At 42.9% G+C, this 21,902-nt stretch overlaps 1 protein-coding gene across 3 annotated transcripts in view; it reads right to left on the bottom strand.

Moving 5' to 3' along the window:
• The window catches only part of ZNF385A (zinc finger protein 385A), a 288,914-nt gene that overhangs the window by 84,979 nt on the left and 182,033 nt on the right, over positions 1–21,902 (bottom strand). For all 3 annotated transcript variants that reach the window (XM_063428400.1, XM_063428391.1, XM_063428381.1), the window contains one exon: positions 18,315–18,457. In XM_063428400.1, coding sequence (XP_063284470.1) covers positions 18,315–18,404 — 90 coding nt within the window. In that variant the 5' untranslated portion in view covers positions 18,405–18,457. The remainder of the gene's footprint in view (positions 1–18,314; positions 18,458–21,902) is intronic.

Genomic DNA, 21,902 nt, shown 5'->3' with positions numbered 1-21,902 from the left:
ACACCCTGTATAATAGGATAGCTCGCACATGGGCCGGGGTGACGGGTGCTGGTCTCCCTTGCGTAATGGGTACACTACCGCCATTCATATGCCCTTTATATATAGCCGATACGCCTAAATTATACCACATGTGCCGCCTGCGGCATCATATGCTACTGTGGCTGGTACTGCACTGCTCTCGCTTATTACCCAGTTACATGCTACATTGCTTGGTGCCGCACGTGGCGACCCCCCCCCCCCCTTACTGCCACACCCCACCTGAGCGCCCTATACACACGTGTCGCGCCCCATTTCCAGGTTCCCGCTATGCCTCAGGCACGCGCAGCAGGGCCCCTATGGGATGCAAGGCACACCGTCTACTATAGGTACTGTGGGCCAACACTCATATAGTTATTCTTCGTAAAACTAGTACCATACGCACACCCAAGAGATCCATACCCTGTGCCTGTTATATTAGTGTAGAAAAATGTTTGTGGTTTCCCGAACCCTGTTATGGTTTTGCTGATGACTTGGGCTACAAAGCCGATGATGAGAATATAACGTTCTGTTCACATGTGTTGTCCTGCATTGTATTGTATTACACTGTGCTGTATTAACCGTATCTTTGAATGACACACGGCTCTGACTACCACTCCCCGCAGGCCTGCCCTGGGGGCCTGCCCCCTCCCCCCCCCCCACCCCCACTTTGCCTTCCCCCTCCGCCCGCCTACTGGAAAGGGACGTAAACCCACGGTGCTGACAGATGCCCCTACGTTACCGACGGACTTGCAACCCCCCCTTCTTTCCCCCCCCCCCCTCCCCCGGACACGCAAAGATTTAGACAGCCATCTCCCGCGGCGGATTGGGAGCCGAGGGACATGGGTGCCGATTACATCCCCTCACGTGACACAGACTTCGTGGGTGGCCTTCCCCGCACCTCACGCAACTGAACTTTTTTGTAAATAAGACCGCAGTTCTACGAGACTTTCCAGACCCACAGTCTCCCGAACGCTGTCAACCGGTCAAGGTTCACACGTTGCATTGACTCTCCCTCCCCCCCCCCCCCCCCCCCCTTACTGGATGGCGAACTCCCATCCTCCAGGCGTCCACCGTGCGGGGGCCGGAGCGGGATTCGGCCCGGCCCTGCTTAAATACTGGTCCAATAATACTGGGGGCCTCAACCAGCCGGAGAAACGTTCGCACCTGCTCCGCCGTCTTTGGGCGGAGAGGGTGTCCGTGGCGTTCTTGCAGGAGACGCACTTTCGGGGTCCAAATGCTCCCAAACTGGAAAACAAACGTTTCCCCCTGGCTTACTATGCCAACCACCCTGATTCTAAGAGAGCAGGCGTAGCAATATTGTTCGCACACAACACACCCTTCTGCCACGTAGAGACCCAAAGAGATCCGGGAGGCAGGTACATTTTTATCAAGGGTACGATAGCTGACCACACGTACACATTCGCTTGCTTATACTCTCCTAACCGCGGCCAGCACACCTTTCTTTCCCGCACCTTAAACAGGCTGAACAGGTTCAGGGAGGGGCTTCTTTTGGTGGCTGGTGACCTGAACATGCCACTTGACCCACTCCTGGACACGTCACGGGGAACATGCACGCACCCGCCGCACTGCTTGCGGACAGCTACTAGGGCTCTTACTAACTTAGGACTAGTTGACTGCTGGAGAACCGCACACCCCGATGACAGAGACTACACACACTTCTCACACGTCCACCGCCATTATAGCCGTATTGACTACATTTTCATGCCCCAGGAATACCTCTCCCTCCTACGCGACGCGCACATTGGAATCATGACCCACTCGGACCACGCCCCGGTTACAGTCTGCACGAGCTCCCCACTTTACAAACCAAAGGACAGGCAATGGAAACTGAACGTATCCCTTCTGACTGACCCAGTCACCCGCGCATCCACACATCAGACGCTCACACAATACTTCGACACTAACGAAAACCCGGACACCCCACCCCTGACGGTCTGGGAGGCACACAAATGTGTTGTGAGGGGCCACTACATCGCCATTTGCACTCAGCGTAAGAGAGATAGACTCAAGCACTTCACCAATCTCACCTCCAGGGTTACTGACTTGGAGAACAAGCACAAACAGACATTGGATGACGACACCTACCTACAACTGACTGAAGCTAGGAGGGAACTTAGGGATCACCTTTCACAGGGACTGCTGCACACCCTGTCGAAGTCGGCCAGATACTTTTATGAACACTCTAATAAGAGTGGTCGACTTTTAGCACGGATGCTCCAGACAAAAAGACGGACGCAACACATTCATAAAATAAACACACCCGGCCAACGTAGCACGCGACTCCCAGGAGGCATTCTTGAAGCCTTTCAGACCTACTACGCTGACTTATACAACCAGACGCAGACCGTTCACGGACAAACATCTCAGACACACCGACGTCAAATCACCGATTACCTCTCCCAGCACATAGCCAAAACGCTCACCCAGGAACAATCGGAGGACCTAGAACTACCCCTGACACTTGACGAACTTAAAGGCGCTCTAAAGTGCATGAAGCCTCACAAAGCACCGGGCCCGGTCATACCTTCGCACTTTTAGTGACACACTCTTGCCTAAACTTCTATCAGGTCTGAACTCGATTCGCGAAGGAGGGCAGTTCCCGACAGACACGCTAGCCGCCACCATCACAATAATCCCCAAGGAAGGTAAAGACCCGTCTAATTGCTCGAGTTACCGTCCGATCTCGCTCCTAAACTCGGACCTTAAGCTCTTTGCTAAAGCGCTAGCACTGCGGATCTCCCCGCTCCTCCCGGATCTGATTCACCCAGACCAGGTCGGGTTTATCCCGGGCAGGGAAGCCCGCGACGACACGATCCGGGCCCTTAACGTCATCCATATCGCTAAAACCAAGAAACGCGAGGTTGTCCTGTTATCGACGGATGCCGAAAAGGCGTTCGACCGGGTAGATTGGTCATACCTCGCGTCCACTCTCCACCACTTCAGATTTGGCCCACAGCTGCGCAACTGGGTGGCGGCTTTGTACACGACCCCGACAGCACGCATCCGCGTCAATGGTGCACTGACGAAACCTTTCCCCATCAGCAATGGCACGCGGCAAGGTTGTCCCCTGTCCCCCCTCCTGTTTGCCCTCTCTCTAGAGCCTTTCCTGGAGGCGGTCAGACGGGACGGGGGTATTACGGGGGTGACTCTGGAAGCGGAGGAACACAAACTTGCCGCCTATGCTGATGACATGTTGTTCTTCCTGGAGCAACCCTTAATTTCCATCCCTAACCTCCTCAAAGCGTTCCGCGATTTTCATCGAGTTTCCAACTTGAAATTAAATATGTCCAAGTCAGAGGCCCTGCCTCTCCTCGATAACACCGAGCTGGTTGATCGGTTGAGCTCAGAGTTCGCCTTCTCTTGGCGACCAGATAGACTACGGTACCTGGGCACTTGGCTACCGAGGGATCTCGCACAACTCTACCCGATGAACTTTCCCCCCCTACTCGCTACTATCCAAAAGGACCTTCTGCGTTGGTCCCCAATGTATCTCACCTGGTTCGGCCGCATACAAGCCCTGAAAATGAATGTCCTCCCCAGACTACTATATCTTTTCACGACATTACCTGTCGCGATCCCACAAACGTTCTTCCGTGCACTGGCCAGAGACATCCGTAGCTTTGTATGGAACCGCTCCGCCTCCCGCATTCGCAGAGCCACCCTGGAGCGCCCAAAATCAGCAGGGGGGGCCGGACTACCTTCCGTGCAAAGATACTACCAGGCCACACATCTACAAAGGGTGGTGGACTGGCACGCGAACACGGGTGCCAGGAGATGGGTGTCTATGGAGGTACAGCAATCTCGCGGTACGATCCCTGCTAGACTCTGGCTTGGCTCCCTTACGTACTCCGAGCTCCGACTCCAAAATCCCCTCATAGACGCCACCCTTCGGGTATGGTGCTCACTACGCTTCACGCACAGGCTCACCACATCACCTAACCCACTGACCCCGATCACACATAACCCGTCTCTCGCGGACGGTCTCACCCCCGCGGCAATGCGAAATTTTCACCAGACGGACTGGCTCTACCTGCATCAGTGGATCGCAGACAGAGCCCTTAAACCGTTACCCGATGTCATATCGACTCAGCAACCGACCCTGATAGACGCGTTCCACTACCACCAGGTGAAGACATACTACACAAATATTCAAGGCAAAGACCACATTCACAGACAACTGACCGACTTCGAACAATTGTGCACTGACAGACAACACCTTGATCACGCTGTATCCCACCTCTACGTACGCCTACTGACACCGGACAATGAGGGCACACTGGGGTTCACGGACAGGTGGGAGCGGGAGACGGGCGTGCACTTGACTGCCCAGGAGTGGGGCAAAGTCTTTCTCCTAACCCACAAATGCTCCATTAGCTCCAAATACCAGGAGATGAGCTACAAATTACTCACGCGATGGTATAGAACCCCAGAGGTGCTCAGACACATGCATGGTACAACCTCTGGCGACTGCTGGAGATGCCACTCCGCCCTGGGCACCACCCTTCATATTTGGTGGTCTTGCCCACGCATAGCTCCGTACTGGCAAATGATACACGACAAAATTAAAGAAATCACGGACACAGACCTCCCATTCTTGCCTCTGGCAATGCTCCTCCACCACACATCCATGCCCATTCAACAGTACAAAAAATCCCTCACAATACACCTGCTCTCTGCTGCGAAAAGCCTTATCCCGCTGCTTTGGAAAAACCAGGCGGCACCCACTTACAAGCAATGGGTAGACAAGGTTGAGGAGATCCGTGGGATGGAAATGCTAACTGCATCTCTGCGGGAGCGCTCGGACAAGTGCGCCCTCCAATGGTACCCCTGGACGTCCTATACTGCGCGGGGACGGGCCTGGCCCCGTACTCCGGGCCCCCCGGGAGACGCCTGATACCCTCGCCTGCTACCCCGATCCATATCCCTATGACGGAGATTAGTCCCCAGACTTAGCCACCCCCCTCTTATACCCAACCTTTGTCTCACCTGACAGCTACAGACGCGCCTGTAATACATTTTACACCTGAGGAAGGTGCCCCATATTACCAACCACAACCCGCTTAGGCGGACACGCTGTACACTGATTGTGACAATATCATTGGTGAAACATTATACTCGATTATGTATCCATGCCGGGCTCGATATACTGAGCCGATGTATGTCATCCTTTGCAATTTGATGTTTGTTTCCCCTGCCCCTCCCCTCCCTTTTCTTTTTTCTGTACCCCTTCCTTACTTGAAAAATCTCTCATAAATAAAGAATGTCTAAAAAAAAAAAAAAAAAAAATACGCACCAACCAACTCTTTTAAACCCTTTGAAGCATTTTTAGATGTAAACAAATTTGTACGGAAAGCCACACTCAAAAGATTTTTTAATGTACATAACTCAGAGGCCAATCCCCCCAACCCTCCTTCCCCACTCCCCTCGACCTCCACTGTCAACCCTCTTCATATCAACACTGACCTCAAACCAAAATCCACTTTTTATCCCTATCATTTTAAAACAGCCCCACTTGTGATGTTTGAAAAGTCTGTACTAAGAGATTTTAACAAAATTAAATACAATAAATATGACGCCCAAAATCTAAATACACTAGAAAAACAAGCAATTAAACAATTACAAGAAGATAAAGACATTGTTATCAAACCTGCCGACAAAGGTGGAGGCCTAGTTATCCAATCTAGTACAATGTATATAAAAGAAGCTTACAAACAACTGAATGATGTTGCTGTATATGAAAAACTATCTAGTGACCCTACATCCTCTATACAGAAAAAAGCAATCACCTTTTTACAAAAAGGACTAGATAACAATATCATAAACAAAAAAGAATTTGATTATTTGTTTTTAAAGTACCCTCGGATTCCGGTAATTTATTTTTTACCAAAAATACATAAAGATGCTAAAAATCCCCCAGGTAGACCAATTGTATCTGGGATTAACTCTCCACTGTGTAATTTATCTCAGTATATTGATATCTTGCTACAACCAGCAGTAAAACTTACAAAATCTTATTTGAAAGATTCAATGTCACTGCTGAGATTTTTAAACAGTTTTAATTGGGAACCAGATCTTATACTGGTCACATGTGATGTCACCTCATTATATACCATCATCCCTCACCAACTTGGATGTGATGCTGTCAAAACTATATTATCCAATGAAAAAAGAATTCCAGATACTCAGATTGATTTTATTGTAGAAGGTATTAATATTATTTTAACCAATAATTATTTCTGGTTTTATGATTCTTTTTATCTCCAAAAGAGGGGGACAGCTATGGGGACCAGGTTTGCTCCCAGCTATGCCAATCTCTTTATGGCAGACTGGGAATCCAGCGCCATTTGGGGACAACATGCCTGGGAGCAAAACCTGGTCTCCTATTTTAGGTATATTGATGATTTATTTTTTATATGGAAAGGCTCAGAGGACTCACTTAATTCTTTTATATCCCATCTTAATTCTAATAATAGAGGGATTGTTTTAACATGTGAATATAGTAAAGAAACAATTAACTTTTTAGATTTATGTATTTTTATCAAAGAAGGCACAATTCACACTAAAACACATTTTAAAAAAGTATGCACCAACACTGCAATTGACCACACCAGCTGCCATTATAAACCATGGCTTGAAAGTGCACCCAAAAGTCAGTTTTTACGAATACGACGCAATTGTTCCCATATCGATGACTTCAGTGAACAATCACAGTTTTTAAAGAAACAATTTAAAGAAAAAAACTATTCCCCCACAAAACTGGATAACACTATACAAACAGTGAAAGATAAATCAAGAGAGAGTCTTCTTACCTATAGGGATAAAAGTAACACAGAAGCCCCCACCCTCCCGATCATTTTTAACTATAATAATAAAAGTGGTTTTATCAAGAAAACAATCAAAAAGCATTGGCATCTCCTAAAACAAGACGATATCTTGAAAGACATTTTACCAACACAACCGAAAATTGTTTTTAGAGGTGCTCCCAATTTTAGATCCATTCTGACTAATAATTACACGAAAGAAATCAAAAATACCCAACACACTTTTTTAAATGGAGCTAAAGGTTTTTACAAGTGCAAAAGATGCATTGTATGCAAGAGTACTGACCCCTCCACACAGTCCAAAATTACTAGCTTCAGATCTAACAATACTAAGAAGAACTATACTATAAAAGACTTTATAGGCTGTAATACCACCAATGTCATCTATCTATTGGAGTGCCCTTGTGGCCTCCAATATGTGGGCATGACCACCAGATGTCTTAAGGTTAGATTAGCAGAACATTGCAGAAATATAAAGAACGGATATCCCAACCACTCTGTATCAAAGCATTTTGTCAAACATAACCGAGATCCTAAATTCCTCAAATGTATAGGAATCAAGAAATGCAAAATGCCATGGAGAGGTGGAAATATGAAAAATATTCTAGGGAGATTAGAAATGGAGTGGGTGTTTAATTTACAAACTTTAACCCCCCAAGGTCTTAATGTTGATTTTGATTTATTTAATTTTTTATGATGTTATTAAATTATATTATCATTTTTATCTCTTTGCTGTCAGTTTGGGGCTATCCTACTCATAGTTGTCAACTACGGCATTATGGTCTAGGATACCCCCAACCTGACAGCATCCCTCACTGCTATTTGCAGCATATATATATATATGTCAACACACATTCAATGTATGCATTACAGTTGCAGTATGTACATATAATCCCCACTATAATCATTTTTTTATGTGGCATTCCTATATTTTTACCTATCACCATTTTATTATATAATGGTTCTCAAAATGTTTTATTATACCTAAGTTAACTTTTAGAAATAACTTTTAAAAAATATATTTATTTAGAATACCCCTTGTAAAATGGTTCATATAATGTGTTATTAGATTTAAAATTATTTTATGTATTTTTAATAATCATATTACTAATATTTGTTATATAATTCCTATACACTTGTCTCTAATTAATTCCCCCCCCCTAATTTATATCAACACAATCAATTTAGCTTTTATATGAATACAAAATATGTCCAACCAAAATATAAACATTATGTCTATTCTTAAGTCTACATATATGTGTATAAGAAAAGAATCCTTTTCATTTAAATCCGATGTTTAGACAAAAGGGCGCTTTAAACTACATCTCCCAAGCGCCCTTTCGCCGATCTGCCGATCACGTGACCCGCACACTACTTCCTTATTGGCCGCGGGTCACGTGATGATCGTTGCCCCACCTTCTGAGGAGTACATGCCGCCCACCAATAGGACGGCTGCACTACCTCACGCCGATCACGTGACTCGCACACTACATTCCCCAAGATGCTGTGCGAGTCACGTGACGCGCAATTTTTAAAAGTTATTCAAATCCATGTTTCAAGACTTCGGTTTTGAACAGAATGTAACCCACAAGGATAAGGTACATTAAAGAATATGATGCATATTCTTATTTAAAGTTTTTACTTATTTTATGTGAAATGTTAATTGTATGATTTTAATTGGCTGCCGAACAATGATGTCATCTTGGCGCCATTTTTTAAAGTACCAGTACCTATATAAATTCTTTATGTGCCAGGAAATATGTTATTCCATTTTTGATAAAGCCCCAGCGGTGAAACGCGTTAAATGGTTATTTATATTGTGTTATTTTATAATAAATGATTTTTTGGTCTAATAAGTGTACCACTATCATTTTATATACACAATTATTACTATAATCTTATTTTATTTAATTTTTTCCTGGCATTTTTATTCTACATATCCTGAAGTGGGGATTATACCACTAACGCTATTACCTGAGTGCAGTGTGATCTGCACTTTATTTGTGAGTATATTTTATCTTATTTTATTCACCACCTTTTAATCAATCAATCGGAGAGCACTATCTGCTGTTTTTATTTCCTTCTTCTCCTGAGAGTTGGACATACCCCTTGGAGGACAAGCAACAATATATCCCATCAGCGGGGATTATACCGCTGTATGCCTACAAACCCCGAGCTGGCTATAGCTCAACTAAATGTGAGTGTAACATATATCATTTTTATACCATCACATTAAGTGTATACACTCCGCACGATTAGTCTTTTTCACCTTGTGTCTTCCATATTACGAGACGGTAGAAAATACTACAACAAGAGAACCTACCCCCACAGTGGAATTAGTGACCATACCTACTTTACCTCAAGACACCTATTGGAACTGATAAACTATTTTGGACTATACCTATTTATATATATATTTTTATTGTATTGTTGTTTTTACTTTTATTCTGTCCATTTTATCTTTGGCGCAACCTTTTTTTCCTTTACTGTATATTCTTTATTTATGAGAGATTTTTCAAGTAAGGAAGGGGTACAGAAAAAAGAAAAGGGAGGGGAGGGGCGGGGGAAACAAACATCAAATTGCGAAGGATGACATACATCGGCTCAGTACATCGAGCCCGGCATGGATACATAATCGAGTATAATGTTTCACCAATGATATTGTCACAATCAGTGTATAGCGTGTCCGCCTAAGCGGGTTGTGGTTGGCAATGTGAGGCACCTTCCTCAGGTGTAAAATGTATTACAGGCGCGTCTATAGCTGTCAGGTGAGTCAAAGGTTGGGTATAGGAGGGGGTGGCTAAGTCTGGGAACTAATCTCCGTCATAGGGATATGGATCGGGGTAGCAGGCGAGGGTATCAGGCGTCTCCTGGGGGGCCTGGAATACGGGGTCAGGCCCGTCCCCGTGCAGTATAAGACGTCCAGGGGTACCATTGGAGGGCGCACTTGTCCGAGCGCTCCCGCAGGGACGCAGTTAGCATTTCCATGCCACGGATCTCCTCAACCTTGTCGACCCATTGCTTGTAAGTGGGTGCCGCCTGGCTTTTCCAAAGCAGCGGGATAAGGCTTTTCGCAGCAGAGAGCAGGTGTATTGTGAGGGATTTTTTGTACTGTTGAATGGGCATGGATGTGTGGTGGAGGAGCATTGCCAGAGGCAAGAATGGGAGGTCTGTGTCCGTGATTTCTTTAATTTTGTCGTGTATCATGTGCCAGTATGGAGCTATGCGTGGGCAAGACCACCAAATATGAAGGGTGGTGCCCAGGGCGGAGTGGCATCTCCAGCAGTCGCCAGAGGTTGTACCATGCATGTGTCTGAGCACCTCTGGGGTTCTATACCATCGCGTGAGTAATTTGTAGCTCATCTCCTGGTATTTGGAGCTAATGGAGCATTTGTGGGTTAGGAGAAAGACTTTGCCCCACTCCTGGGCAGTCAAGTGCATGCCCGTCTCCCGCTCCCACCTGTCCGTGAACCCCAGTGTGCCCTCATTGTCCGGTGTCAGTAGGCGTATGTAGAGGTGGGATACAGCGTGATCAAGGTGTTTTCTGTCAGTGCACAATTGTTCGAAGTCGGTCAGTTGTCTGTGAATGTGGTCTTTGCCTTGAATATTTGTGTAGTATGTCTTCACCTGGTGATAGTGGAACGCGTCTATCAGGGTCGGTTGCTGAGTCGATATGACATCGGGTAACGGTTTAAGGGCTCTGTCTGCGATCCACTGATGCAGGTAGAGCCAGTCCGTCTGGTGAAAATTTCGCATTGCCGCGGGGGTGAGACCGTCCGCGAGAGACGGGTTATGTGTGATCGGGGTCAGTGGGTTAGGTGATGTGGTGAGCCTGTGCGTGAAGCGTAGGGAACACCATACCCTAAGGGTGGCGTCTATGAGGGGATTTTGGAGTCGGAGCTCGGAATACGTAAGGGAGCCAAGCCAGAGTCTAGCAGGGATCGTACCGCGAGATTGCTGTACCTCCATAGACACCCATCTCCTGGCACCCGTGTTCGCGTGCCAGTCCACCACCCTTTGTAGATGTGTGGCCTGGTAGTATCGTTGCACGGAAGGTAGTCCGGCCCCCCCTGCTGACTTTGGGCGTTCCAGGGTGGCTCTGCGAATGCGGGAAGCGGAGCGGTTCCATACGAAGCTACGGATGTCTCTGGCCAGTGTACGGAAGAACGATTGTGGGATCGCGACAGGTAATGTCGTGAAAAGATATAGTAGTCTGGGGAGGACATTCATTTTCAGGGCTTGTATGCGGCCGAACCAGGTGAGATACATTGGGGACCATCGTAGAAGGTCCTTTTGGATAGTAGCGAGTAAGGGGGGAAAGTTCATCGGGTAGAGTTGTGCGAGATCTCTCGGCAGCCAAGTGCCCAGGTACCGTAGTCTATCTGGTCGCCAAGAGAAGGCGAACTCTGAGCTCAACCGATCAATCAGCTCGGTGTTATCGAGTAGTGGCAGGGCCTCTGACTTGGACATATTTAATTTCAAGTTGGAAACTCGATGAAAATCGCGGAACGCTTTGAGGAGGTTAGGGATGGAAATTAGGGGTTGTTCCAAGAAGAACAACATGTCATCAGCATAGGCGGCAAGTTTGTGTTCCTCTGCTTCCAGAGTCACCCCCGTAATACCCCCGTCCCGTCTGACCGCCTCCAGGAAAGGCTCTAGAGAGAGGGCTCTTAGAATATTTTCACCTAGCAGAAAAAAAGTTTCTATGCCAGAGCTGATTCCTGATTTTGTTCGTTGGTGTCTTGCATCTGAGGACACCAAGGAACTATCCTCAGACAGTACAGTGCAAGAACATCATTAGATGCAGAACCATGAACTCTTACCAAGGTCCTGTATGAAGAGGACAGCCATCAGGCATCACAATTTTGGGAGTAATGGATCATTTTCATTTGTTAGGAAATGCTGAAAAGCAGTCTCCGCGTGAACATACTTGGGTTTCAAGTAGATGTTACAGTAATTTTTTTTTTTTTACTTGATAGTTAAGCGGTTAACATGGGTGAAGTGATCAAAAGTCAATGACTGATCCTAGAGCGCTCAGAAGAACTGGACTCAAAGAATGCACTGTTGGGTATAAAAAGTAGATAACAATAGCTGCTGGTATATATAGAAGTGGCATTGTAACATCGACTCACAGAACACTGCCTGTGTTCTCAATATCATTTTTCTCTGGAAAAATAATATACCGTGGGAGTGTAATTGTTTAATCTTTCCGGTGTGTACATTCTCTACAATGTTTCTATTTTAGTGCTTGCTGGGGGCAATTTGCATTATTTTTATTGTTCACTGACTCCAAACACAGAGATCTGTTTACGTGATGGAGCAAATAGCTGCAGTTTGTGAAAATATTTTGATTTTGCTCATTTAAATGGTAAAATAGCGGAACAGATCCCATGCCAAGTATTTGTATTTATATCTGCCTAATATCCTCTGGATAATGAGATATTTGCATGATCCAAACGAGGTTTACACTTACTTGTCTGAACATTATTTTGATTATAAAGAAATGTTTATTCATTGGTATGTGCGTATTAGAATGGTGGCATTTGATTATATATCTAATGATGATATGTTTCGGGGAGCAGAGGGCGGAAGGTTAGAGTGGAAACTCCTGTCCTGCTGTGGGGTTTGACATCATTCACCCAATTCCAGCACCAATGTCCCTCAGCACTGGCTCGGTGCTCTGCCTCCTCTGATGTCATCTGACAGGGGGGGACCTAATGCACGTGGTGAGCACTGCGAGCACATTAAGCCCTCTCAATAGGAAAGCATTGAGTCAATGCTTTCCTAAGGGGATTTCACCGATGCTGGATTTCCTCATGCAAAGTGTGAAAGTGTCCTGCGTCATTTAAGGGACCCAGAATCCAGTAAACTCCTGAAAGTCTGTCTGGTAGACAGCCACTAGAGGCTCTCTTAGTACTGCACTGTAAACATTGCAGTTTCTCAAAAACAGAAATGATTTACATTGCAGGACTAAGGGGGACAGGGACACTTAATGAGCTGAAGTGGTCTGGGTGCTCATAGTGTCCCTGAGCAAGCCATTAGATGTGCTTGCACTATGTTCAGGACACTAGGACCCTGCTGGAAGCATTAAAACAGTGCTCCCTGCAAGGTCTTGCAGTGAAAGACAGCAATATTGCACCATAACAACTACAGTGAGCTGAAGTAGTGATGGTATTTTGACTGTCCCTTTGTTATCTGACTTTGATCTTGAATTGCCTATAGTAAATATCAAAATTGCAGTTTCATATTCAGAGATTTCATCTATAACCTATGATAGTGAGGTCAGTCCTCTGCAAACTTGAAAATTCCAAAGCAAAAAGTCCAGCTTGACAAAGACCTTGCTCGTAGTTACAAATGTTGCTCACTGAGGGACTGTGATAACATGCAGAGTGCTTATTTCGTATTCACTACTTGAATGAAACTGGACTGCTGGAGTTCCTAATGCATCCAAACGAGAGAGATGACTGCAATAGTGTGAATGCTGCCTGTTTAGCTTGTTCCTGCAATGTGAGGTGGGCATGTCATTTCTAAATAAAAATAAAACATAACGGTTTAATTGCTAATGAAGATACGACCATTACTAAACCTGCATGTACATTTTTCAATCACTGTCAGGTTGATTACCGATACTTAAGCAGAAGACAGTGCTGCCCCCTGGTGGCATATAAAGCTGTGTTTTAATTTATATATATATACAATGTATAATGTATATATTGCTGTTGAAGATGTGAAATGTATTTAAAATAATGGATAATAATGACATTTTCCATTTTACCATAATCCAGTGTTTTAATTCCAGCAGTTTCATGAAATTTATTAACAGCGAAATTAAAACCCGAACCAGATGAATTCTGCCAAAACATATCAGCATGTGAAGAAATAAATCAGAATATAAAAGCTGTAAAGAAAGCAGGCAATAGGTGGCATCTATATACGGAATATTATGTTGTTTTACTTCTGTTTTGAACCAATGTTTTTTGTTGTAAATTAATTAAGACAGTACAAAAGAAATAATGAAAAATGTGTGCAGATGTATACATTGCCATTTGTTATACAAAAAAAATAGAAATAATCAACAACTAAAGTGCAATCAATAGGTGCTAAGTGCTACAGAAAAATATTCTGCAGGCTAAGCAGTAAAGTGCTAATAGTGCAATTTGTGTTAAAAAAAAATCACACATACCAATTATAATCACATATATACAGTGTGTAAAGTGCTTATAATCACACAGAACTGCCTTAGTGATTGAAGAATCATATAACATGCAGCAACCATAAAATAATGTAGCCAAATAACTCCAACCAAGAAAACAAAAAATAATGAAATATGGTGCGAAAATATTCTTTATGTCCTTTAGGGGCTTCAACAAGCCAATTCACATTAGTCGTGCCTTTAAATGAAGAAAGCAAAAACATATAGTGCAGACTATCTGACACATCAACAAAATGTAAATGAATGTAAATCTTAAGGTTGGCAACTCACAAATGAGAAGTGGAACAGTGCCACTCACACATGCAGGCTCTGCGTGTATCAGGTCCTACTCAGTGATGCACCCCCAATCAATAAAGCCATATCAGGTCATTAGAATGTCAGCTTCAGTAAAACTTGACTTCACAAATGTGAACACCATCAAAGGAAAGCAGCTACTCTGAGGTAACATTGCCAAACTTGGACAGTAACACCCAGCGGCAGAACTATGCACTTATGGACTCCCAATGGCAATGTGTCTTCAGTTGTCTGGTCTTGTGATGAATGGGCACCTTTAATAATGGCAGTGCTTCCTCCCAGCTAACGCCAAGCCATGCAGGAGCGTAAGGCAGAGAGAATGGGATGCAGAGCAGGAGAACCTCTGACTCCCAACAGCCTCAGCCACCAGACTGGATTCCAGGGATACCATCCTCCTGCATCCAAAAGATAGGAAACAGGAGGATGGCTAAAATGTGTACATTTTGTATGTGTGTGACCATCTGTGAGTCTGTATGCATGTCTATGTATCTGCATGTGTGACAGTGTGTGCAGCTGTGCATCTGCATGTGTGTCAGTGTTCTTATCTGTATGTGTCATTTTGTGCCTCTGTGTATCTGCATGTGTGTCAGTGTGTATCTGTGTGTCACTCTGTGTGTCTGTGTATTTGTACGTGTGTCTGTGTTTGTATGAAGAATACCTAATGGTCCAGGCACTTAGGGTGAAACCTAGATAAGCAGATTTATTGGAGCACAAATTAGCCTTTCAAGCTTGAAAAAGATCCTGAGTGGGGTAAAACCAGTGGCGGAACTACCGTGGTCACAGGGGTCGCAGCTGTGACCGGGCCAGTCACTCCAGGGGGCCGGCTGCCCTGCGGTCCCCTGCGACCGGGTGCACGCTGCCATGAGTTGCGACCCCAGCCGCGCGGTAGATCTGCCCGGCCCGCACGTTAACAATGAATATCCAGGTGGCCCGGTCAGTGATGTGGCGCTTTAACAGTGCGACCGGGCCCCCTGTGATGAGGTCAGAGCACAGGGAGGAAGTGACTGCCTCTGTCACTTCCTCCCTGCAACCACCAGGAGCCGCGCGGGAGGAAGAGAGGAGGGAGTCAGAGTGGGAACTCTGACTCCCATCAAGCTGAGCCACCACTGGCTATAATTATAGTGAAAGGGTTAATTTGACCTTTTTCATCCAAACAGAAACCAACAATTTCGTAATCTTACAACAGAATTGTTATTTTTTTTTAAATTCATTTCTGTCCCACTATTCCCCATCTTTTTATTATTTTCAATCACCTTAGTTTTATTTTAAAACAAAAGATAAAGTAAAGACTACTGTTTAGGCTACTACTTATTAGGTTGTACCGAAGGACACCTAGTATTAAATATATCCTATTACATGTTCCATATTGTGAAGAGTGTAGCAGGAAGCCTGATTCTTAGTGGGTCTGGGAGACATCAACATTAAAAGGTTACTCTAAGCATCCTGCACACATCAGTGTTTTGAAGTGGTCGTGGTGCAAGGAGCCTGCATGTGCAGTGTGTCAGTATAAAATGCTGCACATACTGAGATATTTTATACTGCTGCCGGAGGTGTAACTCCATTACAGAAGCATCATTGGCCAGTGCGGAACAAGAGTTCCAGGCTAGCTCATAAACATTTTTGTTGTATTCTTTGCACAGAAATTCATTCATTGGCTTACAGCTCCCTTAGAAGAAGTGGAGAGACACTTGCATACATACATACTCTGTATTAAAGGGATACTATAGGCATCAAAAAATGTTTGCTAAGTGAACCAGTTTAAATCCATAGATCATACCCCTGCATTCTCACTGCTCAATTATCTGCCAGTTAGGAAATGGAACACTTTTATTTCTGTTTATGCAGCCCAAGCCACACCTCTCCTGGCTGTGACTCACACAGCCTGCATGGAAAAATGGTTTCATTTTCAATCAAATGTTAACTTGCTTTCAAAGCTGTTATCTCCTGCTTTGCTAATTCAACTTTATTCACACACAGGATGCTCATGTAGGATCTAGCAGACTATTAACAGAGTACGGGATAAGAAATTCAAAATTGAACAGAATGTGCAATATGGGAAGTTTAAACATTAGATCTCTCTTTACAGGAAGTGTTTACGAAGGCCGTGCAAGTCACATGCAGGGAGGTGTAACTAGGGCGGTATAAACAAATTGATTTAACTCCTACATGAGAATTGAGCAGTGAGACTGCAGGGGCACGATCTACACAATAAAACTACGTCATTAAGTTGTTTTGGTGGCTATACTGTCCTTTGACAAACACAAGACCACCAGTGTAAAGGAAAGAGTCCCTGGTAATACTACAGAGTCCTGGGGCCACCAATGCTTTCATGATTATTTATGTGTGTTTAATTATTTCTTGTAAACTAGTTCAGGAATTATTCAGGATGCTAATCTAATGAATCCTAGTAGAACTGAAAGCACTGCATTGTTCAAACATGACTGGTAGGATTTCTTTTATTTCTTTTCAAATTCAGTACTTTATTCTCTAAATAACGAACTGCAGTTAGTTGAAAACCAAATTATAAAATTCAGGCAAAAAAATGCTGTTTTAGAGAAAATTCTTAAGCTATTGTCACAGCTTGGTTATTTTAGTCTAAATCTAGCCGTTCGTTTTTTAATTCACTACGGTTTGCAATTTAATGAATAAATCCTCCAGTGTTTTCTGAAGAACCTTTCAAGGTATCATCAAAGCCTTATTGCTGACTAAGTAAAATAAAACTTTTCTTAAGAAAAACCTAAGGAGACAATAAATCGAATTCAGGACACATTTGTGGGGAATCTGCCATCTGTAATTCTCTAAAAAAATACGTTTTCAATAATTTAAAATGTTTTTAAAGTTAACTAATATGAAAGAAAGAAAAAAAAAGTGCTGTCGGTTTCAGTGAAGGCTTCACTCAAACAGTAGCTTTATAAAAACGAATTGTATCACTAAAAGCATAGACTGCACAAATATTAAACATTTGAAAGAACAGTCTGGAATGTTCTTATATTTATAATGGTGATAAGCAGATTGTTCAGCAGAAATTGTTATACCCAAGAAATAGGCACATTATTCCAAGGAAGATCAATCATGGCTTTCAAAAGGGCCTTTTAAAACAAAGTCAAGTTCCTTTAGTCCATAAAGCCTCACTTACATACGTCTATATACTCCTGGAATTATTACCAGTATGTAAAGAAATTAATTCCTTTGCAAAAAAAACATTCCGCCTATTAAATGGCTGCAAATAGACATAAAAAGACAGCCCTCACTCCCTTCCTTCCAAACATTAAAGGGGCACTATAGTGTCAGCAACACTATGATATATTCCTGTCACTATTGTTCTAAAACCACCATTTAGGTGGTTGGCAACCCTTACCCCATGTTTGAAAGGTGATTAACTTTCTGCCAGAGCCGTGTGGGGTTCCACGCATCTGGCCCTGCCCCGATCTGCCTCCTTGGAAAGCATTGGATTGACTGAGATAGTCAATTCTGATGATCTCAGCCAAGGAGGCGGGGCAGGGATGGAACCAAATGCCGCCCTTGTCAATAAGCATCACCTCATAGAGATGCACTGGATAAATGCATCTCTATGAAGACGGGTCAGTGTCTCCATGCAGAGCATGGAGATGCTGAACATCAGTGTTGCACACTGTGCAGCAATAACCCAGGAAGCACCTTTAGTGGCTCTCGGAGGAGTGGCCAGTAGAGGTGTTTCTAGGCTATAATGTAAACAGTGCTTTTTCTCTGAACTCCATGAAACGATGCTGGATGTCCTCACAATGTGCATGATGATGTCCAGCATCTTGCAAATATGCATAGGAAAGCATCAAGTCAATTCTTTCCTATGGGTAAGGTCTAATGCTAAAAAAAATTAAATACACATTGCTTAGTATTGAAGGGGGTTAACAACAGACATGACAGAGAAATATATGAAATATATATTACATATTACAGATATCACCTACCGTGCTGAATCTAGGGAAAAGGCCAATGGCTGGTTGTGGTTCCATGGGAAATGAAAAGAAGGGTTTAAGATCTAGATGACGTTGAACCATGGCTGCAGGAGGACGAAGCAAGGTTGGTAACCCCCCAGCTCTGTTAATACTCCCTGCGAAGAAAACACAAGGCAATGTGAGTGTTACATTATTATTAGCATTTAGATATGCAGTGCCTTACCATTATAGAAAGGAGAACAGATGAAGAAGGCCTTGCTCAAACAAGCTTACAATCTATGAGGATATATTGTTAGGTGTCTTGCTAAGGACACTTACTGGTAAGGTGGTCTGATCAGTACCCAGTTTCCTGGTTCTAAGGCAGTGACGCTACCACTTGCACTAACCAGTGGATATACATTAAAGGAACACTATAGTGTCAGGAACACAAACATGTATTCCTGACCCTGTAGTGTTGAAACCACTATGTAACCCCCTGCTCCCCTTCTCCCATAAATATTGTAAAATCCTATTGTTATTCCAGGCTGCTGGTCTGCCCCTGATCTGCCTGCTTGGCTGACATCATCAGAAGTGGTGATATCAGCCAATCACAATGCTTTCCCATTGGAAAGCATAGGTTTGACTGAGATTGTCAAGGAGACAAATTCGGGCAGAGCCAGCACAAGCCAAACACAGCCCTGGCCAATCAGCATCTCCTCATAGAGATGAATTGAATCAATGCATCTCTATGAGGAAAGTTCATTGTGCAACACTGCCCCAGGATGCACCTCTAGTAGCCATCTGAGGAGTGGCCAGTGGAGTTATCACTAGGCTGTAATGTAAACACTGTAAAACATGTACATTGTTCAAAAGTAGAAGGAAAATGTGTCAGTGTTCAAAGGTGAATAAGTCCCTTTGTTCATTAGTCATTTTCAGGAGCTCATTCAACTTTAACTCAACTTTAATTTGGGGCCAAAATGTGTCCAGATGTGTTGACGTGAGACAACCCACCCACCTCAAAGTGTCACTTCAAAATATCGACAGAGAAGAGCTTGAAATTGAACTTGCAATTCATCGACTAGATTCATAAATATATTATAGCGCATTAGAGTTGCCAGTTTTGCAACACACAAATTAAAGCATACCGGTACATAAAAATAAAAAAAAAACTATAAGCAGCCACTGGAAATCACAAATCCAAAAAGACACAGAAGAGCAAGGAGGAAGTATTATATTCATTTAAATATGTATTTTATCATTTATTTTAAGCTCAAGACAAACAAAACATTTTGATTGTATAAAGGATGTAAATAGACAATGTAAGAAAGAGAATAAAAGACAAAGTAAATGTGGTAGGTTTATAACCAGCTTTTATTTTATTTTATATTTAAATGACTAGGGATTTATAGAATAATTAGAGCACTTATGATGTGTCATGAGCAAATTAGAAGGATTTATTTATGCAATTTCTCAAGGATTTAACCCCTTCTCAACAAGATTGTTTGTAAATAATAAACCATCTTACCGGCGATGGTGACGTAATATTATACATGTTTTGGTTTATGAACAGTTTTGGAAATAAAAATACATAACATAAAAAAAATATATAAAAAAACATCAAAATACAACAATAACTAATTATTTTATTCCAGAATTCAGATGTAATTTCCATGCAGTTCATTGCTTCGAAACTGATTCAGAAAACAGTTTATAGGGCATTTTGCAATCACATCACATCGTGAGCAATCAGAAATGGTTATCAGGAGCGCAATGTAAGCATTCCGTAAGTGAGATGTTACAATTTAGAATTATGTTCTGAAATATAGTTTGGATAGAAATGCAATTTAAACCATATATATGAGCTTGGCATATGATGGTATCTACTACTGTGTCCTGGGTATACATAACGTTGGGAATAAAGGGATTAATTCTAGCTAGCAACAGCAGTAAAGGGAGGCTTGACAGCAATATTTAAAGATATATCATGAAGAACACTCGCAAGAGGATTTGGGAAATGGTCTGTCTAGTTAGAGGGAAGTCATAGCTGTGGATATACACGTTGATAAAATAATAAGTACATGAGTTGGACCGATTGGTGTATTTTGGAATATAATGTTAAAATGAAGAAATATTCCTTTGTTGTCAGCAACAACAGGTATACCAAGGGACTGGATACCAGAACTGAAATGAGGACAAGGTCAAAGATTATTTGCTAAAGGAGTAGAACTGATACTTTAGTTATGCCTGGCACAGAGTGATTAAGTTTGGAAGTGATGGAGGGGTGAGAGGACAAAAGGAGTCTTGTTCTGATAAACTAGAACAAAGGGGTTATAGAGCTGAGTCCCGAAGGCCAGAGGTTTGGGATTTCTATTAATAATAGCTAATTAATTTTGGGTTGTAAGCACTATGTCGAATATGCATTTCAGAAAATCAAAGCAGTTTTATTACACAACTGCAAAAACTGTAACTTGGAATACATAGCTATAAATGCTATTGATAAACATCTGCAATCGCTATAAATGCAGTAACAAAACAACTGCCGTTATGCTGTAGGAACACACAACTGCCATCAGTACAAGTGTGGACCACAGAAATGCACATTCTACAATATTGCACTGCACAACTCAAGTTGTAGCTCTGCTGAACACACTATTGCTATTCTAATAGTAGAGTTAATAAACTGCCACAAATATATAGCAAGAACACACAAGCTGCAACAGAATCCCTACATCAATATACTGCTCTACATTTAGTAATACACAACTGGAATTATTAAATCAAAGGAACAAAACCACAGTCACTACAGCGCAGAAACAAACACACACAAAAAAATATGACAAATAAAACATACAATTGAACTGTAAAAATAAAAAAATATATCTATTATACTGTGCTTGTCAAGTTAGGAAAGTAACTATATCAAAAGTGCTGCGCATCCGGAGGACATGTCCTTTTCACAGACAACACAATGTGACACCCGACAAGGGGATTGGATTTAAAATGTGACTATTTTATCTAAAATGTACAGTTCCCTTATCAATGCTTTGCGATTCCCAGTTTAGTCAATAGACCTCATATGTGCCATAAATATACTAACAGTTCCACTATAAATGGTGCTGAAATGTAGACATACTGAAGCAACATGACTTGATTTGGAAGCTGGAGCAGAACACACAATATTGGAAAACAATGAAAAAGCGTAATGATCGCTCCATTATCCTAGCAGTGTTTGGGGGGTTTTGTTTTGTCTCAGCAGAATATTGATATTGATTTGCTTTCAGATTCCAATCAAAAGTGCACATCAATACAACCCTGATGAAATGGAAGCCCTTTCAAAGGTAACATGGTTTCTTATGTTTAAAAAGAATGGCTCTATTGTGAAACTGATCATTGTGTTGTTGTTTAAATATTTGTATTTAATAGTGTAAGAAAAGCCTTTGAAACCTTAGAGCATCGGGTCCACAGAGATCTATAGAGTTTGACAGGATCTGAACAAATCACATCTATTAGAACTAAGCATGTAGGGTAGGCATTGTATCGTTGTATCCGTTTCTGCCTGTCATGGTAAAAATTACTTAAAGGGACACTCCAGGCATCAAAAGAACTTTCATGCATTTTATA

Source organism: Pelobates fuscus, chromosome 1 (assembly GCF_036172605.1).
Source record: "Pelobates fuscus isolate aPelFus1 chromosome 1, aPelFus1.pri, whole genome shotgun sequence".
Classification (NCBI taxonomy): domain Eukaryota; kingdom Metazoa; phylum Chordata; class Amphibia; order Anura; family Pelobatidae; genus Pelobates; species Pelobates fuscus.
The sequence above is the reverse complement of the archived record's forward strand: the minus strand, read 5'-3'. Positions and strand labels throughout refer to the sequence as shown.